The following is a 21,655-nucleotide window of genomic DNA, read 5'->3' on the forward strand; positions in this document are numbered from 1 at the left end:
CCGGATAATTTTGTTTCTCTAGTACCAAAATTTGCACGGTGACCGCCGATTTTTATTCTTGATATGGAAAGAGAATGGCTGAAAGATTCCGTAAGGAAAGTTTGAGCAAAAGTTTAAGTCTTTCTCTTTCGGGGGCGCATATCACGTGAGCTATAGATCTTCAGAGGGTCGGAAATGGGACAAAAGTGAAAGGAACTCCACCAATAGCGACAATAATTGCTGATTTTTTATGTAACCATACCCAATATTTAAAAAAACTAGAACTCCAAATGATGTCATCTGCAGAAGGTGAATACATTTCGAAAAAATAATATGCAGTTTGGTAAAATATAGAAAAGTCAGTTTTTGAAAGGGACGTGCAAAAATACGTGTTAACATCCTCGCCACCCCTTCCAGCATCTAATCGTACACCCCCTAAAAACCTCAGTACAGCGGAACACTCATTGTTTCTCAAGTGGCAGTAAGGGGATGATGACATATCAGTTAACCCTTTCACCACCATGGTTTGGTCCAAACACATTGTTATCAATGGTAAGTCCGGACCTCTATACAGGGAATTGGGGGTGAAAAGGTTAAAAATTAAAAAGTCGAGCATTGTTGATGAGTTGACCCTTAGACTTGGGTATCTTACAATCTGGACAAACCACCGATACGCGTTGGTTTATCAGTTATCTTCATTGACTCATCACTCGTGTCAACAGGTGGTATTTGGAACTCCTGTGACTTGACGTTTATTTTTTGGAAGACACCACGGGTACTCACAGGGGTGACTGCACATCAACAGTGAGGGGAACTCGTACACGGGAGACACCCGGAGTGTCTTTTTGAGTATATTATGAATATTGGTGTCGATCAATGTTCCACTCTGAGCTTGTATATCCCAGATATTTCGAAGGGACTAAGCCCTTCTTCATTGGGTCCACTACAGTCACTGATCTAGAACTGTCACTGTCAAGTTCAGAACTCCTTGCATGACAAAAGAGTAATTATGTAACAATTAATTGTAGTTGTTACTCCTCTAAACATGTGCCTGGGCATCTATGGATATATAATATATATATATATATATATATATATATATATATATATATATATATATATATATATATATGCACATGTGTAGAGGAGTAACAATTATATATATAATATATATATATATATATATATATTTATATATATATATATATATATATATACTGAAGTATACAGATGTCCTCGAGGGAAATTACAGTGCTCAATGCAAAAAGCAGAGCGTTATAAATAAATAAACAGATTACTTCAAGTACAAAGTAATGAAATCTATTACTTAAGTTTCATGCATCTTGCAATCTCAGATAGAGTGAAAGGATTACTAGCTCGACACTCTTACATATATGATCGGGACGAACCATTCTATTTGTAGGTAGTGTTAAAATTCGATAAATAATATTTGTTTTGGTGGCGACATTTTGAAACCAACTCAGAGCGTTTGTTTAACAGTGTAGATTTGTCAGCATTGATAATATGCAGCTTTTCTGATATTATCAATGCTGACAAATCTACACTGTTAAACAACGCTCTGAGTTGGTTTCAAAATGTCGCCACCAAAACAAATATTATTTATCGAATTTTAACACTACCTACAAATAGAATGGTTCGTCCCGATCATATATGTAAGAGTGTCGAGCTAGTAATCCTTTCACTCTATCTGAGGATTGCAAGATGCATGAAACTTAAGTAATAGATTTCATTACTTTGTACTTGAAGTAATCTGTTTATTTATATATATATATATATATTATATATATATATATATAGTCATATTCAAGTTTATTTCAGTGCTTATGGCATCCGGCTAAAATGCACAAAGACATAAGTAATATCGTACATGGGTCGCTGGGAAAAAGTAACTTTCAATAACACAAATTCATGAGAACTAGTTACAAAACAGACGACAAGATTATGTGAAATTTACATTACTCATATAGTCGTTTGTACGCTTCATTGCAAAAATATATATCTACGAAGTCTTAGAGTTTTTAAATTATCTGCTGACATCAACAAAGTAAACATTAAAAACAGGTTGGTTGTCTAATAATAGCGTGATATAAACTTCATATATATATATATATATATATATATATATATATATATATATATATATAATATATATATATATATATATATATGAATAAACTGTCACAGTTAAGGTGGGGTGGTCGCGCAATCAAAGCAATCTACTTTGGTAGACTCGCGCGCAGATCATGTATGTCGTTCTACCGCCTTGCGTAGATCATCGGGTGAAAGTGAACAGTCAATAATTACCGCGTAAGCTTACGCTCCGAGCACGATGCAAAACAAGTGTTTACATAACCTGTGAAAACTAAGCTGTTGATACAAAGGATGCAGTCCCTCCGCTATTCGGGCTGAAGCAGAGTCCTCCAAGTTTAAACAACCGATTCAATTCCCGACCTTTGGTCGCAGATCATGTCATGGATGTACAAAAGTCTATTTTTGTACATCCATGATCATACCAGTCATACACACGCTAAGTCAGCCGTGTGCTTAGGCCATACTAAATCACCACCCCTCTGGTTTCAACTGTATCTCCGTTGTATCACAAACCTTGTACAGTTATATAAGTTCTGTTGGTTTAAAAGAGACGTGCAGCAACAATACTCTTGCAATTAAAGATATACTTCAATCATAAAACCTTCAAGGTCAAAAGGTGAGTTAATCTGCCGAGCAATGCCCTGGCTAATGTCATCAAACTTTGAGATCACATGGTCTATCTTTAGCTGGCTCGCACGTACAAACAGCCCCTGCCCCCGCTACTCGCAACTGCTGAGCTTATCAGACGGCGTCAACCACTCGATGTCAAGAAATTGTAAGTTGAATGTTTTAACATGAAAGCATGCTCCTAAAGGTATCTTTAACATAAATCACTGTTCACAGAAAAACGTGACAGTTTCGTGGAACTGCCCTCCCCCGCTCATTTTTACACGATTTATTGTTACTGTCTCCCCACCAGAACACCTCTCCTAGCCTCTGGCCCTCTACTGCACTATCTTCTCCCCACTAACCCCTGTCATATGATTGCCTTCCACATCAACAGCCCCTACGAAAAAACTAGTTTTATTCCCCGCCAATTTCCCAAGAGGTTCGTTTAGAAATACAATTTCCAGCCCGCTGATACTGAAAAAAACCTTCCCACGGTCAAAAATTCGCTAGTTTTCTGAACACCTTTTTTCTACAACTTTTTGCTACCTTTGATGCAAGTCTGCATCTTGATTTATGTTCCGTTTTCAGCTGTTTTCCCACGACTTAAAGGGACAAAGTCGGCAATTGTTCATGAATTTTGTTTGGTGTGAGATACTACTTATATTGTTTGACATGTTGAAAGATACTGAATGAATCGTTGACCATGCATATATCCGACCCCGGTTTCATTAAATTTGTCTAAAACCGGGGTCGAATATATGCATGGTCACCCATTCATTCAGTATCTTTCAACATGTCAAACAATATAAGTAGTATTTTGCATCAAACAAAATTCATGAAAAATGGCCGACTTTTGTCCCTTTAATTATTTTTCCCGGGTTTTGTATAGCAGAGTTATCTTTTCAAACACACCTTTCTCTGTGATTATTAGTCAGATGTAATGTCCTAAATACCAACCAAACGATGCCGAACATGTTCAGATTTGCGTGAATTGATAGCATGACTGAAACCGAATTCAGGTCAACATGAATTCATGTTTACCCTGATCTACACACAAAGAACGGCGCATTGAGCTAATTGAGATGAGAAATGTCGATCTTCGTCGCGCACACGCACAGACAAACACACACACATGAATTCGTTTTTTTTATCGAGTTTTTGAGGATCAACCGACTTATGAATCGAGGATGATAACTTTCTCCTGTACCGGCTGTGGACATTACTTCCAAAGACAAACACTTCCGATCACCGTTCATTTAATTAAGGTAGTATATAGCTGTGGAAACGCAGCTATCTGTGGCGGGATACCGGTAGCGCGCGTGCATCCATGCGGTCATCGAAAGGTCAACCCCGCCACGGATATGACCCTTCGATGACCGGCATTGACGCACGCGCGCTACCCCGCAACAGATAGCGGCATTTCCACAGCTAGTAGGCAGTATGCACCGCGAAAGTAAAAGAATTAAACTTTTGCCCAAACTTTCCATGTGAAGTTTTTTCTTTCTCCAAGAGCTTTAAAAAGAGTCCCCAAAAGTGGTAGATCACAAAAGAATTGTAGAAATTTGAGAGTCCAAATATCTCTCTACGAGGCGCGTTCTAGCTTAAATAAAACACCACATAGATATTTATTTTTTCAAGGTTTCTAATTTCCAAGACTAATTTAACGGTCGGACCTTAATCTGTGAGAGTGCCTCCTGCCTCGAGAATTGTCGGTCTCTTAAATATGGTTTTGCCACCTTATTAGCCATAAAATTCGCAGACAATCGTTTTCAGTATGCAAGATTCCTGCAGGTAAAACTCATAAGATTACAACAGCAAAAGTAAGCTTAAAGTTATACAGCAACTTAATGCCAGAAATGCCAAAAAAAAGATGAAATAAATATGAATGAGTTTAGCTAGTTTCACGAACAAACAAAAGTTTTTGCCATGACAACGATTATATTCGTGTTAAAAAAATTATGAGATCACTATCTCAAACTCTTCCTGTGGTGGGAAGTCGACTTTTTACCCACAAAGCACTTTAATATCATGTGTCTTGTGTCCCAAAGCACAAGACAAAAGCGATAATTGTTTATTTATTCTTTTATATTAATTTGTTATTTCCCTTAGTAACTTCATGATAAGCCATTTTTTTGTTTGTCTATCATTGGCTCTATAAGCTTATAACAAAATAGATCGCCTAATCACTTATGCCGGTAGATCCAAACTTGATCTATCGTTTTCACCTTTTGAAGGTAAGCATCTTCCCATCAGATCTAGAGTTTGAAATTCTTCACTTACAGATCCGAGATTCCAGGTGTTGTGTATACTGCGAATAGTGCAATGCAATGGTGACTCTGTACAAACAAACCCATATGTTCAAACACGTATGGAAATACACGTATTTCTATGCACGTTTGTGCACGTGCACGTGCTTTTGTTTGTACCATGGTCCATTTGAATTCCTGGTTTGACCAATTCGACAGGTCTGGTTCCTTTAATGCAGGGATTCTCGTTCTCAAGCTGACTTGATTTTATTTCGTCATTGAATTATAGTGAAAACCACCTTATCGATGCTCTATGTATTGTATAGTTTGTTCTTTGATACTTTTTTACCAAATTATGTTTTGTCTGTAAAATAATTTCCTTTTTCTATCATCAAAACCGTGTCGGAATGCCTGATGTTTAACTCGTTCGACTTGCCAATACAGCGTGCATATTAGACTCAAAGATTCAACCGTGCGCAGGCTAAGGCGCTCTGCGACCTCCTTCGCTAGCGCCCCCATACGGCTGAATCTCTCAGCTGTTGTTGACAATTTAGGGTAGGACGCACCTCGGGGACAGAAATTTGGGCTTTCAAATTTTATCAATTTTCTTCTGACCTACCACTTCAGGGCTCGAAATTAGCGGTAGTCCCGCGTCCACAGACTACCAACTTTTCCCTGGGGCTACCAAAACCCATGAAATGGTAGCCCACACGGACTACCAAAGCCCGGGACATGAAATTACTTAGTGGACGACATGTTGATCGCTGTGAGATGACCGACGCTCATACAGTCAACCCAGCTAGACATAAAAAGGCCATACTATGACTTTATTATGCAAATTAAGAGGCGACAGTGCAGTCGAGTTTTTTGCGACAAACTTTCAATAAAATATCATTATCTGAACTGATGTACCAGGATGACAGGCTCGGGAAATGATGGCCAATGAAAATTCATTTTCATAGTTATTTAATCACAATGCAACAATCACAATTAAACACAAAATTATTCAAACTGCAAAGAAAAAGCTGTCGGGCCATCCACAAATTACGCTTTCCGAAGTGTACGAGATCATCCCATGATAGTGTACTATGGTGGAGAAATATATACAAAATTGCCAAAATAGCCACGAAAGTATTTGGAACATGACTGTACCGAGTTGTCATCCTGAAATTCATAGCCAATCTATTTTTAGCCATGTTATGTTTACAAGTGCTGAGTGAAAAGTCGTTGTCATGGCGAACATCAAACTTTGCATATAAGCTGAGTCTGCGTATGTGTGAATAGGTCGTCAAACTTTGAGGCGTCACCGTTATCCACTACACATGCTATACCGTTCTCCTAAGGCTATGATCTGCAGGTATTGATGTCAAATGACTAGAAAATTCACTTCCGGGATAGAATCATGCAAAATAAATTTTTCATTGTCTAGATATAAATAAAAATACCCTTTACAAAAAACCTCTTCATTCATGCAGGGGCTACCAGACCTTTTCACTGGGCTACCAACTTCAGAAAATTGTAGCCCGATGGACTACCAGGCAAAAAAGTTAATTTCGAGCCCTGACTTACCACTGAACAACGAGTCTGGTTGATTCTCATCGGTTCTCACAGTGCTTGGTGAGAATTTCCATTCTCACCAAGGAGTGCATTTCTCACTGCAGTGAGAATGACAAGAGATTCTCGCCAATTGCGAGAAAGCGTCCCTTTCTCGCTCCAGTCAGGCAATTTTTTCCTATAGTGTAGAAAGATAGACAGTGCAGAATGGGAGCGCCGATCATTATGCAGATCTCATTACGCGCAAATCGATAATCCAAACCTCTATCAATCAATTTGCGAAATAGTGTCCAGTGATTCACTTTATCGAAGGCTTTTGTCTCATCAAGAAAACAAAGGAAAACAGGGGTATTATGACGCTTATAAAAATCAATTATTTCTTTTAATAAAAACACACATATCAGTTGAGTGACTTTCTTTAAAACCAAATTGATGATCACTTGTGTACAGTAGACTATCACACTTATCAAGAATGAGTAATTTCATACATCTTAGAAATGGCAGTGGCAATAGCAATGGGGCGATAATTCCCAGAATTAGTAACATCACCATTTTTATTCTTTACAAGTGGAACCAAGGTGGTGTCCATCATGCGAGATGGCAAGTAACCATGAATATGCAGTAAACATCACTGAGAGAAGAACATGCAGGCGTGAATGGGCGAACTTTAGATGCTCAGCTGTAATGCCATCTGGACCGTCGACCAGCAGATTTACCAATGGCTAATTTTGCAATGGAATTTCTAATGGCAGTTGGAGTGACAATCATATCCTCATCGAATGAAAGAATCGAAATAATATCTATCACAAAACACTCATTACTGTTGTTGGTGACAGAGGAAAGCAGACTTGCAAAATGGTCACGTCACAAATTTGCAATGTCATGTTTCTCATTACAGCCATCAATGGTTGATGATAAAGGTGACTTCGTTTTACTTTTAACACGCTTCCAAAACTGCTTGTCATTTTTGTTACAGAGTTTGTCCGCTAAGGCGTTTAGCTCTCATTTGAGACTCACTATATTTATAGATCTTAAAAACATACTTAAACTTAGCACGTGATGTCCTCATGAGATTAAAAATCGGACCTTGTGTGGGACTGCCAGAGTCCCGCCACAACAGGTTAGCGTCACGAGCAATGGCATGATAATCTTTAACATGTTGATTCCAACCTGGAATTGATTTAGCTCCATTATTACACTGGATATTAGAAGGAATGCTTTGCAAACCAGCATCCTTCAAAGCTTCAACAATATCATCATACAGTTTTGAAATTGATTGCAAATGAGAAGTTGACTTACGTTTTTTTGACATACCCTGATCAAAATCAAAAGTGTTCAGTTACTGTTCTGATGTCAGGTATGCAAGTTTTCATCTAAAGTATGAACCTACTGGTATAGTAGGTTCATCCATGGAAAAAATATCGCAGTGAATAGTATTTTGTAAAAATAATATTTTGAAACAACGTATTACGATCGTTAATGTTACTTTTATTTTATACATGTTGTTGTAGTGTAAATGCACTATACGTCTCATGGATATCGTTACTGCATCCCTATCAGAGCGTCACTTGCGACGGCTGACAAATGACGTCAACTTTTACACGTCGTTGGAGGCGTCATTCACGCCGTCGGACGCTGAATTGTGCAGACTGACCGATGAAGGCGAAGTCATTAAGTATTGCTTATCACCTTTTGGTCACAGTGCAAACACTTTTAACAAGAATATTTAGTTGCACTATGTTCTTTCAGAAAGGTTACACTAAGAAATGCAATGGGACCAATCCCAAGTCTATCAAGTTTGCGGTGTAAGATATGTAATGAGTTTGAGCTACCCATGGGGCTAGTACAGTTTACGACCTCCATACCCTTACATAAATGATCAACATATGGTCAAAAGTCAAACTGTTCACTAAGTTTACTTGTGTATGATTCCCTTACGTACGCCAGCGGCGTAAGCAAAACACTCACATAGACCACAGGGTACTGCAGGCATTATTCGTCTAGAAGTCATGAATATGATCAATAAATGTCGTGTATTTGACTTTTTTCATTATATAAGCCTTACCTGTGTCACATTTGTACCTATTACTTTACCATCGCTAACTCGTCATAGTATTTCACAGAAAACAGTTTATATCCTTCCTGTTCCCCTTCATTAACGCGGGGGCTTATCGCCCTGACCAAATATCTCGTTAGCATATCATAAGAGCTGCTAACGAGTTATTTGGTCAAGGCTATATGCCCCCGCATCGGTGATCAGTAGGACAAATTAATGAAGGGATCAGAGAGGGCAATTAACAGAAATGGCAACGAAAATTATAAGGGATTTTAACATCGTCCTTGACTCAAGCATTTCTTTCAACGACCGCATCGATCTCAACTTGAAGTAAACTTACCTTGGTTTAATGAAGCTTAATTTAGTCTTACTTTGATGTTTCTATCTTCATTCATTTTTTTACTACTGTTGGATAGATATTAGGACATGGTAACAGGGCCAACCTAATCATAGGTTGGAATTCATCTTCAAGTTCTATACGAACTGATGATGGCATATGATGTAATTGAATATATCACCGTGTCACACTTTCTGTTTCACTGCATGCCTGGACTACACTATCGCAGAGACTTTTTCCCAAGTTGAACTGTGGCCCTAATATCTTGTATAATGAAGTGTTTTCACTCTCCACATATATCGCTTTTAGTTCAGTTAACAGGCACGGCAATTAATGTACAGACAGTCCTGTTGAAGTCATAGAAGTAGACTTATTTGTTACATTTGAAGACTTTGATTTACACAACAGTACTAGTGATGTTGGTATATTTTTTGGTCATATTTTCAAATGTTGCGTTTTTGAAAATATGTCTTTGATGTCAGTAATACAGTAACAGTACTTTCTTGGTTAATTAATAGCTAGCCTAGATAGGGATATCCTACATGGAAAGAGTTTTCCTGGTTGTTCCAACTTTTGCACACATTTTTTCCATCACATTTTCAATGTTATAATGATAATGGGTCATGAAAGCAGAACAAAGTATATATTATAACTTTCTACCTCCAAAGAATAAAAGCAAAAGTTTTTATTAAAGTTATATTTTTAAAGAAAAAAAATACACTATACCAACCATGGAAACCACTGTCTCCATTTTAATAAAGAATAGTGACACAGGCTGCTTTGCAGACTCGGGGCCGTATTCGGGCCTGGTTTTCGCCTTGCTCTGTCTTTGGTAGCTTGTACAAGTAGAGGTGCGCCAAGTGTCTCTGCATCAAGGTGGGCCTGTGCGGGTATTGAACTCTAATTCATTCGGCCTGACTTCTAGTGACTATGGTTCCAAAGGCTTGGACTCTACCACTGCGCCACGATGGTTCAGCCCACCTCCACCCTTGATCATTCACAATTTAACCAATTTTGACAAATTAATGCTTACATTTGATTCCACTATTCCAACCATACGGTATGATGATGGAAAAGTCTTTGATTTGTCACAATTCAAGTTGAACACATTGAGCCCTAGAGAAGTTGTTGCACAAAATGTAATGTATTATTGCTTTCATGAATATATCAGGCGCCTTTGCAACTATCAGTGTCGGTACTGCAAGACAGTAGCCGCCGTTTTGATCTTCAATGGTAAACATTACAGCAATAGGTTGTATTCCTAAATTCGATCAGTGGTATATAGTATCAGTTTTCGAAAACTAGAAATCTAAGCAAAGACCATCTTGCTTGTATCCCCATGCACGTTTGGGTACGGTAACCGTGCTCCGTGCAAAAACTGAATCACAGGACTGTGGCCAAAACAAACGTACCCAGAAAATTATTCACTGTAAAAAGGTATGTAGACAGGAGAACAAAACGTCGCAGGAGGTGCGAAACACAACAAAGGAAGTGTTAAAATGAGCATAACAACGACAAAAAGTGAAACTGCCAACCAGAAAATACAGTAATCTCGCTTGTACCTCCATCTTTGTAGTGTGCAAGAAAGATAAATATAAATCCTTGTATAGACTAGATTCTTAGTTCTTAAATTTTCATATCGTTGGTAAATTCAGTTTCTTGTCTTTCCATACGACCAGAGCCGAAGAACTATCTCTCATCATACAGTCAAACAAGCTGTCTTGATCCCCTTCCCACAGCCTTGCTGAAGAAATGCTTGAATAATTTAATTCTGTACACAAACCGTTAATCGCTCCCTACAGTCTGGAAAAGTACCTTTATTACGTTATTCAAGTAAGCAATAGCCTAAAATGCTATCGTATGAGATTTGTCATTTTTCATAAAATAATGGCAAACACTGTCACTCCTCACTTCCAAGTTGCTACTGGAAACTTTGTAATCTAAACACAGAAAGTTTCACAGTACAGAGACTGCTCTACTAGACTTGGTTCAAGTCGGTGAATTTTTAAAAAAGAAACTCATTTATAATAGTTTCTCTTGTGTCTCTCCAATTTCGTACAAACCTATTCCGAATTTGGCAGGCCTGGCCAGGTTTTCCCAGCGATTGAACGCGTTAACTTGAGACTGCGCAGTAGTGAATTAGTTTCTGCCGGATTCACCCAGTACAGAGATGTCATCTTATGAATAATATATAAGTAAATAAAACGTCATCTCATGAATAATTTATAGCAACGCAGACCTAGCAAGAAAGCCAAGTCTGTGATTCCGGGTGAAACTCTCCTGTATAGCGTTCACCCCACTCATCGCGTCCACTCAACTCATGTGTTTCACATGAAAATAAAACACTAATCTTCGCATCCACTCCACTAAAACATCCAAAAATCACAGACTTGAACCAAGTCTACTGCTTTACTTAAAGTTACTTAAAAGTTCAAGAAAAGTCGTTGTCATTGCCAACATCAAAATTTGCATATAAGCTCTGCGTATGTGTGAATAATTCGTGAAACTTTGAGGCGTCACCGTTGTCCACTGTACATGGTATACCGTTCTCCTAAGGCTATGATCTGCAGGTATTGATGTCAAATGACTAGAAAATTCACTTCTTGGATAGAATCATGCAAAACAAATCATTCATTGTCTAGATATAAATAAAAATATCTTTTACAAAAAGAAACCTCTTTATTCATGCAGGGGCTATACCAGACCTTGTCGCTGGGCTACTAACTTCAGAAAATGGTAGCCCAATCGGACTACCAGGGAAAAAAGTTAATTTCGAGCCCTGCACTTGTGGGGGGTCATTTTAAAGCTCTCGGCGAAAGAAAAGTTTTCATGGTCTTAGTTTTTCGAAAATCGAAAATTGTATTTTTTCCCATAGAGTTAACACAGGGTTGGCGGCCATTTTGGATTTCAAATATCGAGAAATCGCAAGTTATTTGTCTCTCTAGTACCAAAGTCTGCACGGTGACCCCTGGTTTTTATTCTTGCTTTGGTAAGAGGGAAGTTGAGGGAAAGTTTGAGCAAAGTTTAAGTCTTTCACGTTCGAGGTGCATATTAAGTCTTGCATAGTCTTGCACATCTACAGACGGTGCTGCGTTTGCCAGGATAATACTTTGCATTGCAAAATATGGCAGTGTGAAGGAGGACGTGCAATGCTTTTCTTGAATATAGATAATGGAAATATTTTAGGTTAGCGCTGTTTTCCCTTTGACATCGTCATCCTCCATTGTTACCCTGACATCTCGCTCATTTTTCCTGACCAAATTAGTTACATTTCACTAGCTATGACAAAAAATATTAACAAACTGTACTTGCTATCGCCACATAAGCTAGAATGCGCCTCGGGGTAGATATTCGGACCCTCAAACTTTTACAATTCTTTTCTGATCTACCAAGAAAGCTTTTCGCCGGCTTAGTTTTTCGAAATTCAAAATATTTTATTTTTTCTCCATAGAGTTAACACGGGGATGGCTGCCATTTTGAATTTCAAAGATCTGTAAATCTTGGGTAATTTGTATCTCTACAACAAAAATTTGCACGATGACCCCCGATTTTTACTCTTGATTTTGAAAGAGAATGTTTGAAATATACCTTTGAGCAAAAGTTTAAGTCTTTCACTTTCGAGGCGCATACTACCTTAAAGGCTCACTGCATTTACAGAAAAGGTGTTCGATTCTCAAAATCTTATATTGTTTCGTAGATCTACACTTTTTGATGACTCATAAAAATATGGGTTGGAATGAATGAATGTTATCTGTCTCGTTTTATGGCACTCTAACGTTTTATTTCTTCATTGTTCCCCGACGTCAACGAGAGGAATGGCTGCAGTGCCCCACGAGTGTAATCACAATAATGGTGACGTACGATTTTTACCACATTTGACAATAATCTTGACATGACAAACAAAGAAGTTTCAAATCAGTGCAACAAATCAGTGCTGCCCGGCGTTTTATGGTTTCGTGAGAGCAGACAGGAATCAGCGCCAAGTTTTTCTGTTGGTAGGGGCGCGCTTGGAACTCCAGTCAGTGCTTGCAGTTAAGGTAGTTTGCGCCTCGAAAGTTGAAAGACTTAAACTTTTGCTCAAACTTTCCTTGATGAATCTTTCAACCATTCTCTTTGAAAATCATGAATAAAAATCGGGGTCACCGCACAAATTTTGGCAATAGAGAAACAAATAACCCAAGATTTACCGATATTTGAAATTCAAAATGACCGCCATCCCTGTGTTAGCTCTATGGAGATAAATAGAAGTTTCGAATTTCGAAACTAAGCCAGTTAAAAGTTTTCTAACACCAAGAGCTTTTAATGAACCCCCACAAGTGGTATATTGGAAAAGAATTATAAATGTTTGAGGGTCCGAATATCTGTCCCCGAGGCGCGTTCTACCTTAATGGGTATATGAAGAGAAACAACATGCGCGTATCATTTCAACACTCTGCAAGACTTGCATTCGTTTCCGAACACCTGAAAATTTTTAAACAGGACTGCGGTCAAGTGCACATGCAATGATACCGTGCCTCAATACCCCGAGTGCCGACAAGAATACTGAGGAGGTACTTGTGTTTGTAAATCAAGACATGATATATGTCGAAAAAAGGCCCATTATCATTTCTGTCTGAGAACTCTCTTTTGACTAATTTTTCACTACTGTGTTTCAATGTATCAAGTACAGAATTTTACTATAATCCGATCATCATGACCAATGCCCGGTGTCTTGCTTGCCAACACAGCCTGTGTATGTGAAATGACCATTGTTATTGTTGATAATTGTATTCTAGTCCGGACCTGAATATAAAATTTAAACAAATAACAATGCAGATTATACGCATATAGGGTATATTTATGAGCTAAATATCAGGAGTTACTCCATGGTTCAGGGATTCACACCAGAAACTGCAGATGATACTCAGAAACAAACAAAATAAAAAAAATAACCAAAGTTACAACTAATGGATCTTTAAGCTACACTACTCCGTCTTTTCAAAAACAAAATCATGCAGCAACACCAACAGCGTGATGCTGAAAAATAATCGACGTTCAGACTAACTGACAAAAATCCAAACCGATAACATACCACAAGCAATGTCGGTAAGATTTGATCGGTCTCCCGGCCTTTTAACCAGCTAAAACTCTTTGCCCTATATAATATCTTGATCGCAAAATGCAATCAAAATATTTTACTTGCACAGGTATATATGCTGAGCAATAAAACAACGAGATAAAATCGACGATTAGGCGGCAAAATGGCTACCTTCAGCTGCTCGTAAAACGCGCGTTCTTGTTAACCGCGTAAATGCTCAACCGTGTTGCCGTGTTTACGATACCGATGTTGCTAAACGTACTTTACTCCCAGAGGAACAATATTCAGTTTGAAGTCAAACATTTGGAGACACTCTCCATTTGTGATAATGTTTGAGAATTTTCGCATTAAACAGCTGCATGGAATGATTGCGGTGCTCTAGTTCCGATGTCGTATACAGATCTTTAAGAGGGCGGCCTCAATCCAAGTCTTAAAACATTGGCCGCAACGTCCGTATCTTGGAATTTTATCGGATAGTTTAATCACTTAAAAGGGTTTATGATGAGGATGATCAATTCCATGCAACGTGTAACGTTGAACTTGCTTGTGTTTGAACTTTGACCGGCAAGACCGACTTTGCTTAAAAGTACAACGACCCGCGGGGAAATTTCTTACATCTGTGAAAACGATCAAGTTTAATGCAGTGTGTGTTTGTGGATAACGTCAAGATGAATATTTCCAATTGTGATCATTCTTTGTGACGCCACAGCTTACGTGAACCAATTTTACAGCCAATGTGCTTAATCAGCAAATAACCCAACTATATAGCGAGCCATAATGAATTCAATTGGTAATCAGTAAGCGATTTGGTAGAATGCGCCTCGGGGACAGATATTCGGACTCTATTTAGCATCCATAGTTCGACTGTAAGTACAACTAAAGCGAACGACAATTTGTTAAGCGCAGAAAGGATGCGCAGTAAGTAAAATGACGTCATCCATGTAATATCAAATGTATAACTTTTACAAATCTTTTCTGATCTACCACTTGTGTGGGTTCATTTTAAAGCTCTTGGTGTAAGAAAACTTTGTATCGGCTTAATTTTTCGAAAATCGAAAATTTTATTTTTCTCCATAGAGTTAACACGGGTGTGGCCGCCATTTTGAATTTCAGATATCGATAAAAATTGGGTAATTGCTTCTCTAATAGTACAGTCATAACCTAAATTTACACGGTGACTCCAAATTTTTATTCGTAATTTTAAAACAGGATAGTTGAAAGATTCCTTGAGGAAAGTTTGAGTAAAAGTTTAAGTCTTTCACTTTCGAGGCGCATACTACCTTAATTGCAATGTCGTTTTTTTCGTCACAGTGTACTACAGACACTTCATGCATGAAAAGGGAGGGGTCTTGTTGCCGTAACGTTATCTGGATTCGAATAATTCAGCATAACCATGTCTGCATGTTACTTATCACTTCATGAGATTAAGAAAGTATAAACATAGTAACAATATTCAATATAATATCATACACCCCACACCATTAAATATGAGAGAAGTTTACAAATATGTCATTAAATTCATTTCTAGCACGCCGCCGTATTTTTCGCCGAGACTTAAAGAAATAGTTCCCCCAAAAAGTCAGTTTATTTCAAGCGACCCGGTTCACCGATAAATTGTCAGCTAAAAGTTCAGTGATACACTTTCACATGAATCAGGTCAAACAAGGTCAAACTCTCCTAAATCAAAAAATCATTAGTAAACTCTTAACACTTGAAACTTTGAGGCGTGTATTGAAATGTAAATAGCAATACGTTTTGGATGACATTTTTTGTTCGAAAAATCAAACACTTTTTCTATCTAAAGTACGTTGAGATACTAAGCACTACCCTTGAAAATACGAAGTATTATGTAATATAAACACAATTATTATTGATAAATGAATTCTTAGCCGAACTAAAGTCTTGTTGTCGGGGATAAAATCTGACATTACGCTCGTGCAGACCGTATATTGATAAGCGAAAGAGAGAGAGAGCATTCCCACGTGACTTTGAGAGTTAAACAACGAACCGAATTCTCCAACGAGAACGTTAGGAAGATTGTACCTTGCGGACAGATTTTCGGACATTCAAATTTATGCAATTCTTTTATTTCTGATCACCCACCAGTGGGGCTCATTTTAGAGCCCTTGAATTGAAATGAATAAAATTTTCGTCGGCTGAGTTTTATGAAAATCGAAAATTTAATTTTTTCCGGATATTTATTGTCTTTTTTTGGAAAAGGAATGGGTGACAGTTTCCGTGTGGAATGTCTGAGCCAAAGTCAAAGTCGTTCGATTTCCAAGTGCATACTACAGTAATACTATATGTATCAGAAGTTACAGCTAATGCACGCATATTTAAGCGTAGATGCCTACTCGTTTTATAATGACCTACGTTTCTTTGACATTCTGAATCCTGTGGCGCTAGAGGGGTTAAGTCGATTTTGCATTTTTATTTAAATTTCGACTAAGTTTTCATTCCATCTGCAAACATATTTACCCATAAAGTCATATGTAGCGCGTTTCACCTAACTTTCAGATTTCTTTATTCTCTACATTTTTGCTCATATGACGATCACACTATTCGTCGTTGAAATGAGGCATATTACCTATTTTTGCGTATGATTCATGCAAGAATTTCTACCTTCGGAGAACCCCCACGATGCTAGGCAGTGTTGCTGTAACATGCGAAGTTCATTGTCCAATAAAGAATGATTTACCCCAGAGATGTTTGTCCCAGTTTCTCTCCAGCAAATTTGCCAGAATCCTCACATTCCACGTGCAATACCGATACATGCCCTTTCCACCGACTGTTATCTATGTTTACCTCTCAATGTTTGAACCCCAAAATTCCCTTCAAGACTGATTAATAAAACAGCTACTAGGCATTTTTGCGGTTATTTCGGTGTCAGCTTCCGAATGCGACCTCATTTTTGAAGATCGCAAGATCTTACAACAAGCAAATACCAGGTCCCTTCGTGTCACACCAGGAGCGTGGGTATGGTCCCACTTCTCCCTGGAAGCAAACCATTTGTCACGATGACAGTTGTGTTCCGGTCAAAGGCTTCTTTCACGCTGTCAGCATGGAATATGCACTGGGTACACTGTGGCTGAAACGACCAGATACAACACTTCATCAGGGATATTTTCACAATGCCTTCATGACATCGATCTTCTCCTTAAAAAGCTGTCAAACAGATCGAAAATTTCTCTGCTGACATTGTAAATTCCAAAAATGCCACATTAACCTTTTCCGAAATTTATGTAGGTATAATATATGTTCGCGATACATTATAACCTTTTCATAAACTTAAAGCCACATGATTTTATTTTCAAACCAAAGTTGATCCGTGTAAATGTGCTAACTGAAGGACATGTATAGAATTATCACTGCTCGCTGATTTGGACCATGCGTACGCGTTTAAACAGGTTAAATAATAAACGGGTGCCTCACTCATGTAATGGCGCCCCATGGAAAAGTACAAAAATGCAGTATTTCCTGCACACACATCATGATCATAAAAGAAACAACTTGAAGATTATGTCATTTACTTGAATGAGCAACACACGGTGGCCAACATTTTGTTGCCCTATCTTTATTTTCTGGGTCACATGATTAGTTTTTGAAAATGGCGGGAAATCTGAAATGATGTTAAAACATTTAAATTTACACGCCACTTTCGACACTTATGACAGTGTTATACACTTTTCCAGTCCTGAATAAGTCTTATTCAAAGAAAACGCTTGGAAATCTGAGGATATTTTGAGATCGGTTTATCACATATTCGTTGCTATTGGGGCTTTAATGCTAGTTTTGGATGCAAAATCGCGACCTCTAAAAATTACAAGCCACTTTGCTTGCAGAAATGTACTCACATTATTAGTGCGATTTATGGTTTGTGACTTGGAGACCGACCTGTCAACCAAGGTCACTCTGACTCTTAGTGACTTTATGGGCACCTGGATTTTCATTTCGTGCACCTGGATTTCCAGGGATCGTGTTTTTTAAAGTCCTGTAGTCAAAGACAACTTTATAACGAGAGAGAGAGAGAGAGAGAGAGAGAGAGAGAGAGAGAGAGAGAGAGAGAGAGAGAGAGAGAGAGAGACAGACAGACAGACAGACAGACAGACAGACAGACAGACAGACAGACTAGCGAGGACAATAAATAAATATCTCTCTTATATATATACATACATATATATATATATATATATATATATATATATATATATATATATATATATATATATATATAATAACACAAAATTACTTAAAGTACAAACTTTTAGTAATAATGATATCTGTTACTTAAGTTTCATGCATCATAAGTAACAAATATCATTACTTTGTACTTGAAGTAATTTTGTGTTATTATTTATAAAGCTCTTCTGTAGCATCGAGTACTGTAATATCTGTATACTTCGATATATATATATATATATATATATATATATATATATATATATATATATATATATATATATATTATATCAGGCAGATAGACAGATAGGGCAGTAGATAGAGATGGATTGCAACTGGCTGACGCACCCATCATTGACTCCCGCTCTCCGTCCGTCATGCCATCTAGCCATCCACCATAGAGTATTAGATAACATTCCCGTTGCATTGTGTAGCACATCAGAGCACATCACAGCGCTTCTTTTTCGCATTTACTCTGCATCGCAAGGTGACACCAAACAAATCGACGGCAACATCACGGTCAAAGAACGAAAAACGAGAACTAGCCAAAAATGAACTAGGGCTTAAAAGCAGGGATTTTTTTTGGTTCACAAATGAAGGCACTGGTTTTATTACACATCCTGGAGCCGCTAATAGGTAAATAGAGCGAGAGTACTTGTGTTCCTGTTTTGTGAATGATAAGACCCAGCTGCCAATAAATACGCTGATTATTCCATTTTTGAGAGGGTAATTTATTGCTGAGGGTGGCCGTTAAATAGCATTGCTATATGTATGTCTGAACAGCTGCTCTGTAGAGATGTCACCCTTCTGAACACTTACTGCTTGTGCGCGTCCATCATTTCAATCGCGTTGTCCTGGAAACGCGGTTGTACGATTGCTTATATTTGCCGGCATCCGAGAAGCCAAAGTCTTACAGGGTAGGCGCAAGGCCGTTAGCGAACCGTGTGGTCCGCTCTCCCTGTATCTGCGTTTTTATCGCCACTTGTGACATGCTGCAGCTGGCTATACCATCGCATGTCACAAATCTCTGAAAAGTCCGCGGAAATCTTGTCGGAGAATAGTTTCGCCAGATACCGAGTAACTGCCACGCGCTGGGTTTTTTTTAAAACAGACTGCGAAAAGTCAGTCGGCCGGCTCGTGCCTGGACTCGAGTTTTCTGACATTCTCTCACGAGACGGCATTTTGTACGGGGAGTTCGCGGACGGTTCCGGGACCAAACGATGATCATCATGGCAAGAATGACTTTCGCAGTCCTGTTTTGCGTCTCGCTCTCTCTGGAGATGGTCTTCGCATCGGATTTGATCAAAGACGAGCAGAGGGCGATAGAGTTCCTGGCGAACTACAATGAGATAGCGTCCGAGTTGTACCACGACACTGTAGTCGATATCTGGAATTACAGAACCAATCTGACTGATTACAACAGGCAAAAATGTGTAAGTAAAAACGTTTGGCATAATTTCCAATTCCAACCACTTGTTAAAAATTCTCCCCAAGGTACGTCCCAGGTTTTAAATCTTGTCGTGGGGCTTGTTTTACCTGTCCAATTTAGTTTTTAGTATTTATTTATTCCGCCACACTCAATTTAAGTATTGTACATAAACAAGGGCCTATATATATATATATATATATATATATATATATATATATATATATATATATATATATATATATATATATATATATATATATATATACACTATATGTATAAGATCCCTTAGATGTGAATGATAGTAACTTAACAGTCAAACTTTCACAGACAAGTACAATACTATAAAGGAAAAAAAGATCATACCTTTTGAAAATCAATATACATTGTATTTGATCTAATTTATAGGTAACGAACTACACAAATAAATGATTTAAAAATGTAAAAGTAGATAGTAAGCTTATTTTTTAAGTATAGATATTGAATACAACATTGATTGGAGAGAGAGAGAGAGAGAGAGAGAGAGAGAGAGAGAGAGAGAGAGAGAGAGAGAGAGAGAGAGAGAGAGAGAGAGAGAGAGAGAGAGAGAGAGAGAGCGTGTTTGCAGTATCGATTAAGGCGCTTTTTCAAGTGTTGGAAATTCGACACTTCTTCGCGTCTTCTCCACTAAGAAGGCATCGTGTGTCTCATCGTTGACTTGCTAATCTCTTGCCCCTTTCTTTAATGCTACATGGCTTTAAGAGCCAGCAAGATATACAAAATACAATCCCTTGGTACGTGGATAGCGCTTTCACGATAAGCCGAAGGCGCGCTCAATGTAACAGCAAAGCGTAAATCAGTGACAGATCACCTAAGTACTTGCAATTACTGTTAATAGCGAGCAATTTGCCTCCTGGTATGTGATTGTTGAAACTAGCAAAACAATAAGCCCTCGCTTTCTGACGTCCAAATATGTAAATACACAAGTTTACCCATTTGCTTGGAGAGCATTTTTTCTCACAAAATTTGAATTATTCGGGGTAATTGTCCTTAGGAATGTCCAATATCGTAGTGTATTCTTGTACTGGGTGTTACCCTAAATACTTCAGCTTTAATGTAGCTCTAACATCATCTCGTAAAAACAAATTGATACCCTGCACTACAGCGAAATAAAATGCAAAACTAACCCGGTTCTTACAAAAAAAGCTGGAAAATCGGGATAAATATGAAAATGAAAAATGGATTTGTCTTTAGCTTTATTGTCCTCGTTTCTTTTTCCACTCCTGCGTATTATGCCAATATTGGGGCTAGTCCTTTACGTTTATCTAATGTTTTCATTTTTATGGTCTGCAGTGTGTCCAGTAAACCGCGAGTCAAGAGCCTTATTTCTGATTGCTGAAAGATCAATATGTATATATACATATATATCAAAGTAAAAGTTTAACTTGCATATAAGGAATATATATATATATATATATATATATATATATATATATATATATATATATATATATATATATATATATATATATATATATATATATATATATATATAACTGTACAGATGTCCTTGTCGGAAAATAAAGTGCCCTATGCTGCAAGCCGAGCGTTAGAAAAATTAACATAAATTACTTCATGTACCAAGTAATTATACCTGTTAAGGCGGTACGCGCCTCGAAAGTGAAAGCATTAAACCTTTGCTCAAAGTTTCCGCAAAGTATTGTCAATCATGCTCTGTCAAAATCAAGAATAAAAATCAGGGGTCACCGTGCAAAGTTTGGTACCAGGAAGCATTTTACCGAAGATTTACCGATATTGGAAATTCAAAATGGGCGCCATCACTGTGTTTACTCTGTGGAGAAAAAAAATTCAATTTTCGAAAAACTAAGACGGTTAAAAGATATTTTTTACACCAGGGGCTTCAAAATGAGCCCCCACGAGTGGTAGATTAGAAAATAATTGTAAAAGCTTGAGAGTTTGAAAACCTGTCCCCGAGGCGCCTCAAGTAAGTTTCTTGCATCAAGAAGATAGCTAGGTGCGTGAAACTACGTAACAGATAAAATTACTTTGTGGTTGAAGTATTTCGTGTTTATATATATAT

General features: G+C 37.9%; 1 protein-coding gene and 1 long non-coding RNA gene across 3 annotated transcripts in view; both read left to right on the top strand.

Moving 5' to 3' along the window:
- The window catches only part of LOC139124946 (uncharacterized), a 477,972-nt gene that overhangs the window by 370,800 nt on the left and 85,517 nt on the right, over nucleotides 1-21,655 (top strand). The gene's annotated exons all lie outside the window — the stretch shown is intronic.
- LOC139124467 (angiotensin-converting enzyme-like) overlaps nucleotides 2,772-21,655 on the top strand; it is a 51,821-nt gene continuing 32,937 nt past the window's right edge. The window contains exon 1 of one of the 2 annotated variants that reach the window (XM_070690605.1): nucleotides 2,772-2,866. Coding sequence is in view for 1 of the 2 variants with exons in the window: in XM_070690604.1 (XP_070546705.1) it covers nucleotides 19,370-19,582 (213 nt within the window). In the remaining variant the exon portion in view is untranslated. Of the gene's footprint in view, nucleotides 2,867-18,908; nucleotides 19,583-21,655 lie in introns of those variants that run through there. The other variant, XM_070690604.1, reaches the window with a different exon arrangement.

Source organism: Ptychodera flava (assembly GCF_041260155.1).
Source record: "Ptychodera flava strain L36383 chromosome 23 unlocalized genomic scaffold, AS_Pfla_20210202 Scaffold_24__1_contigs__length_23054250_pilon, whole genome shotgun sequence".
NCBI classification, from domain to species: Eukaryota; Metazoa; Hemichordata; class Enteropneusta; family Ptychoderidae; genus Ptychodera; species Ptychodera flava.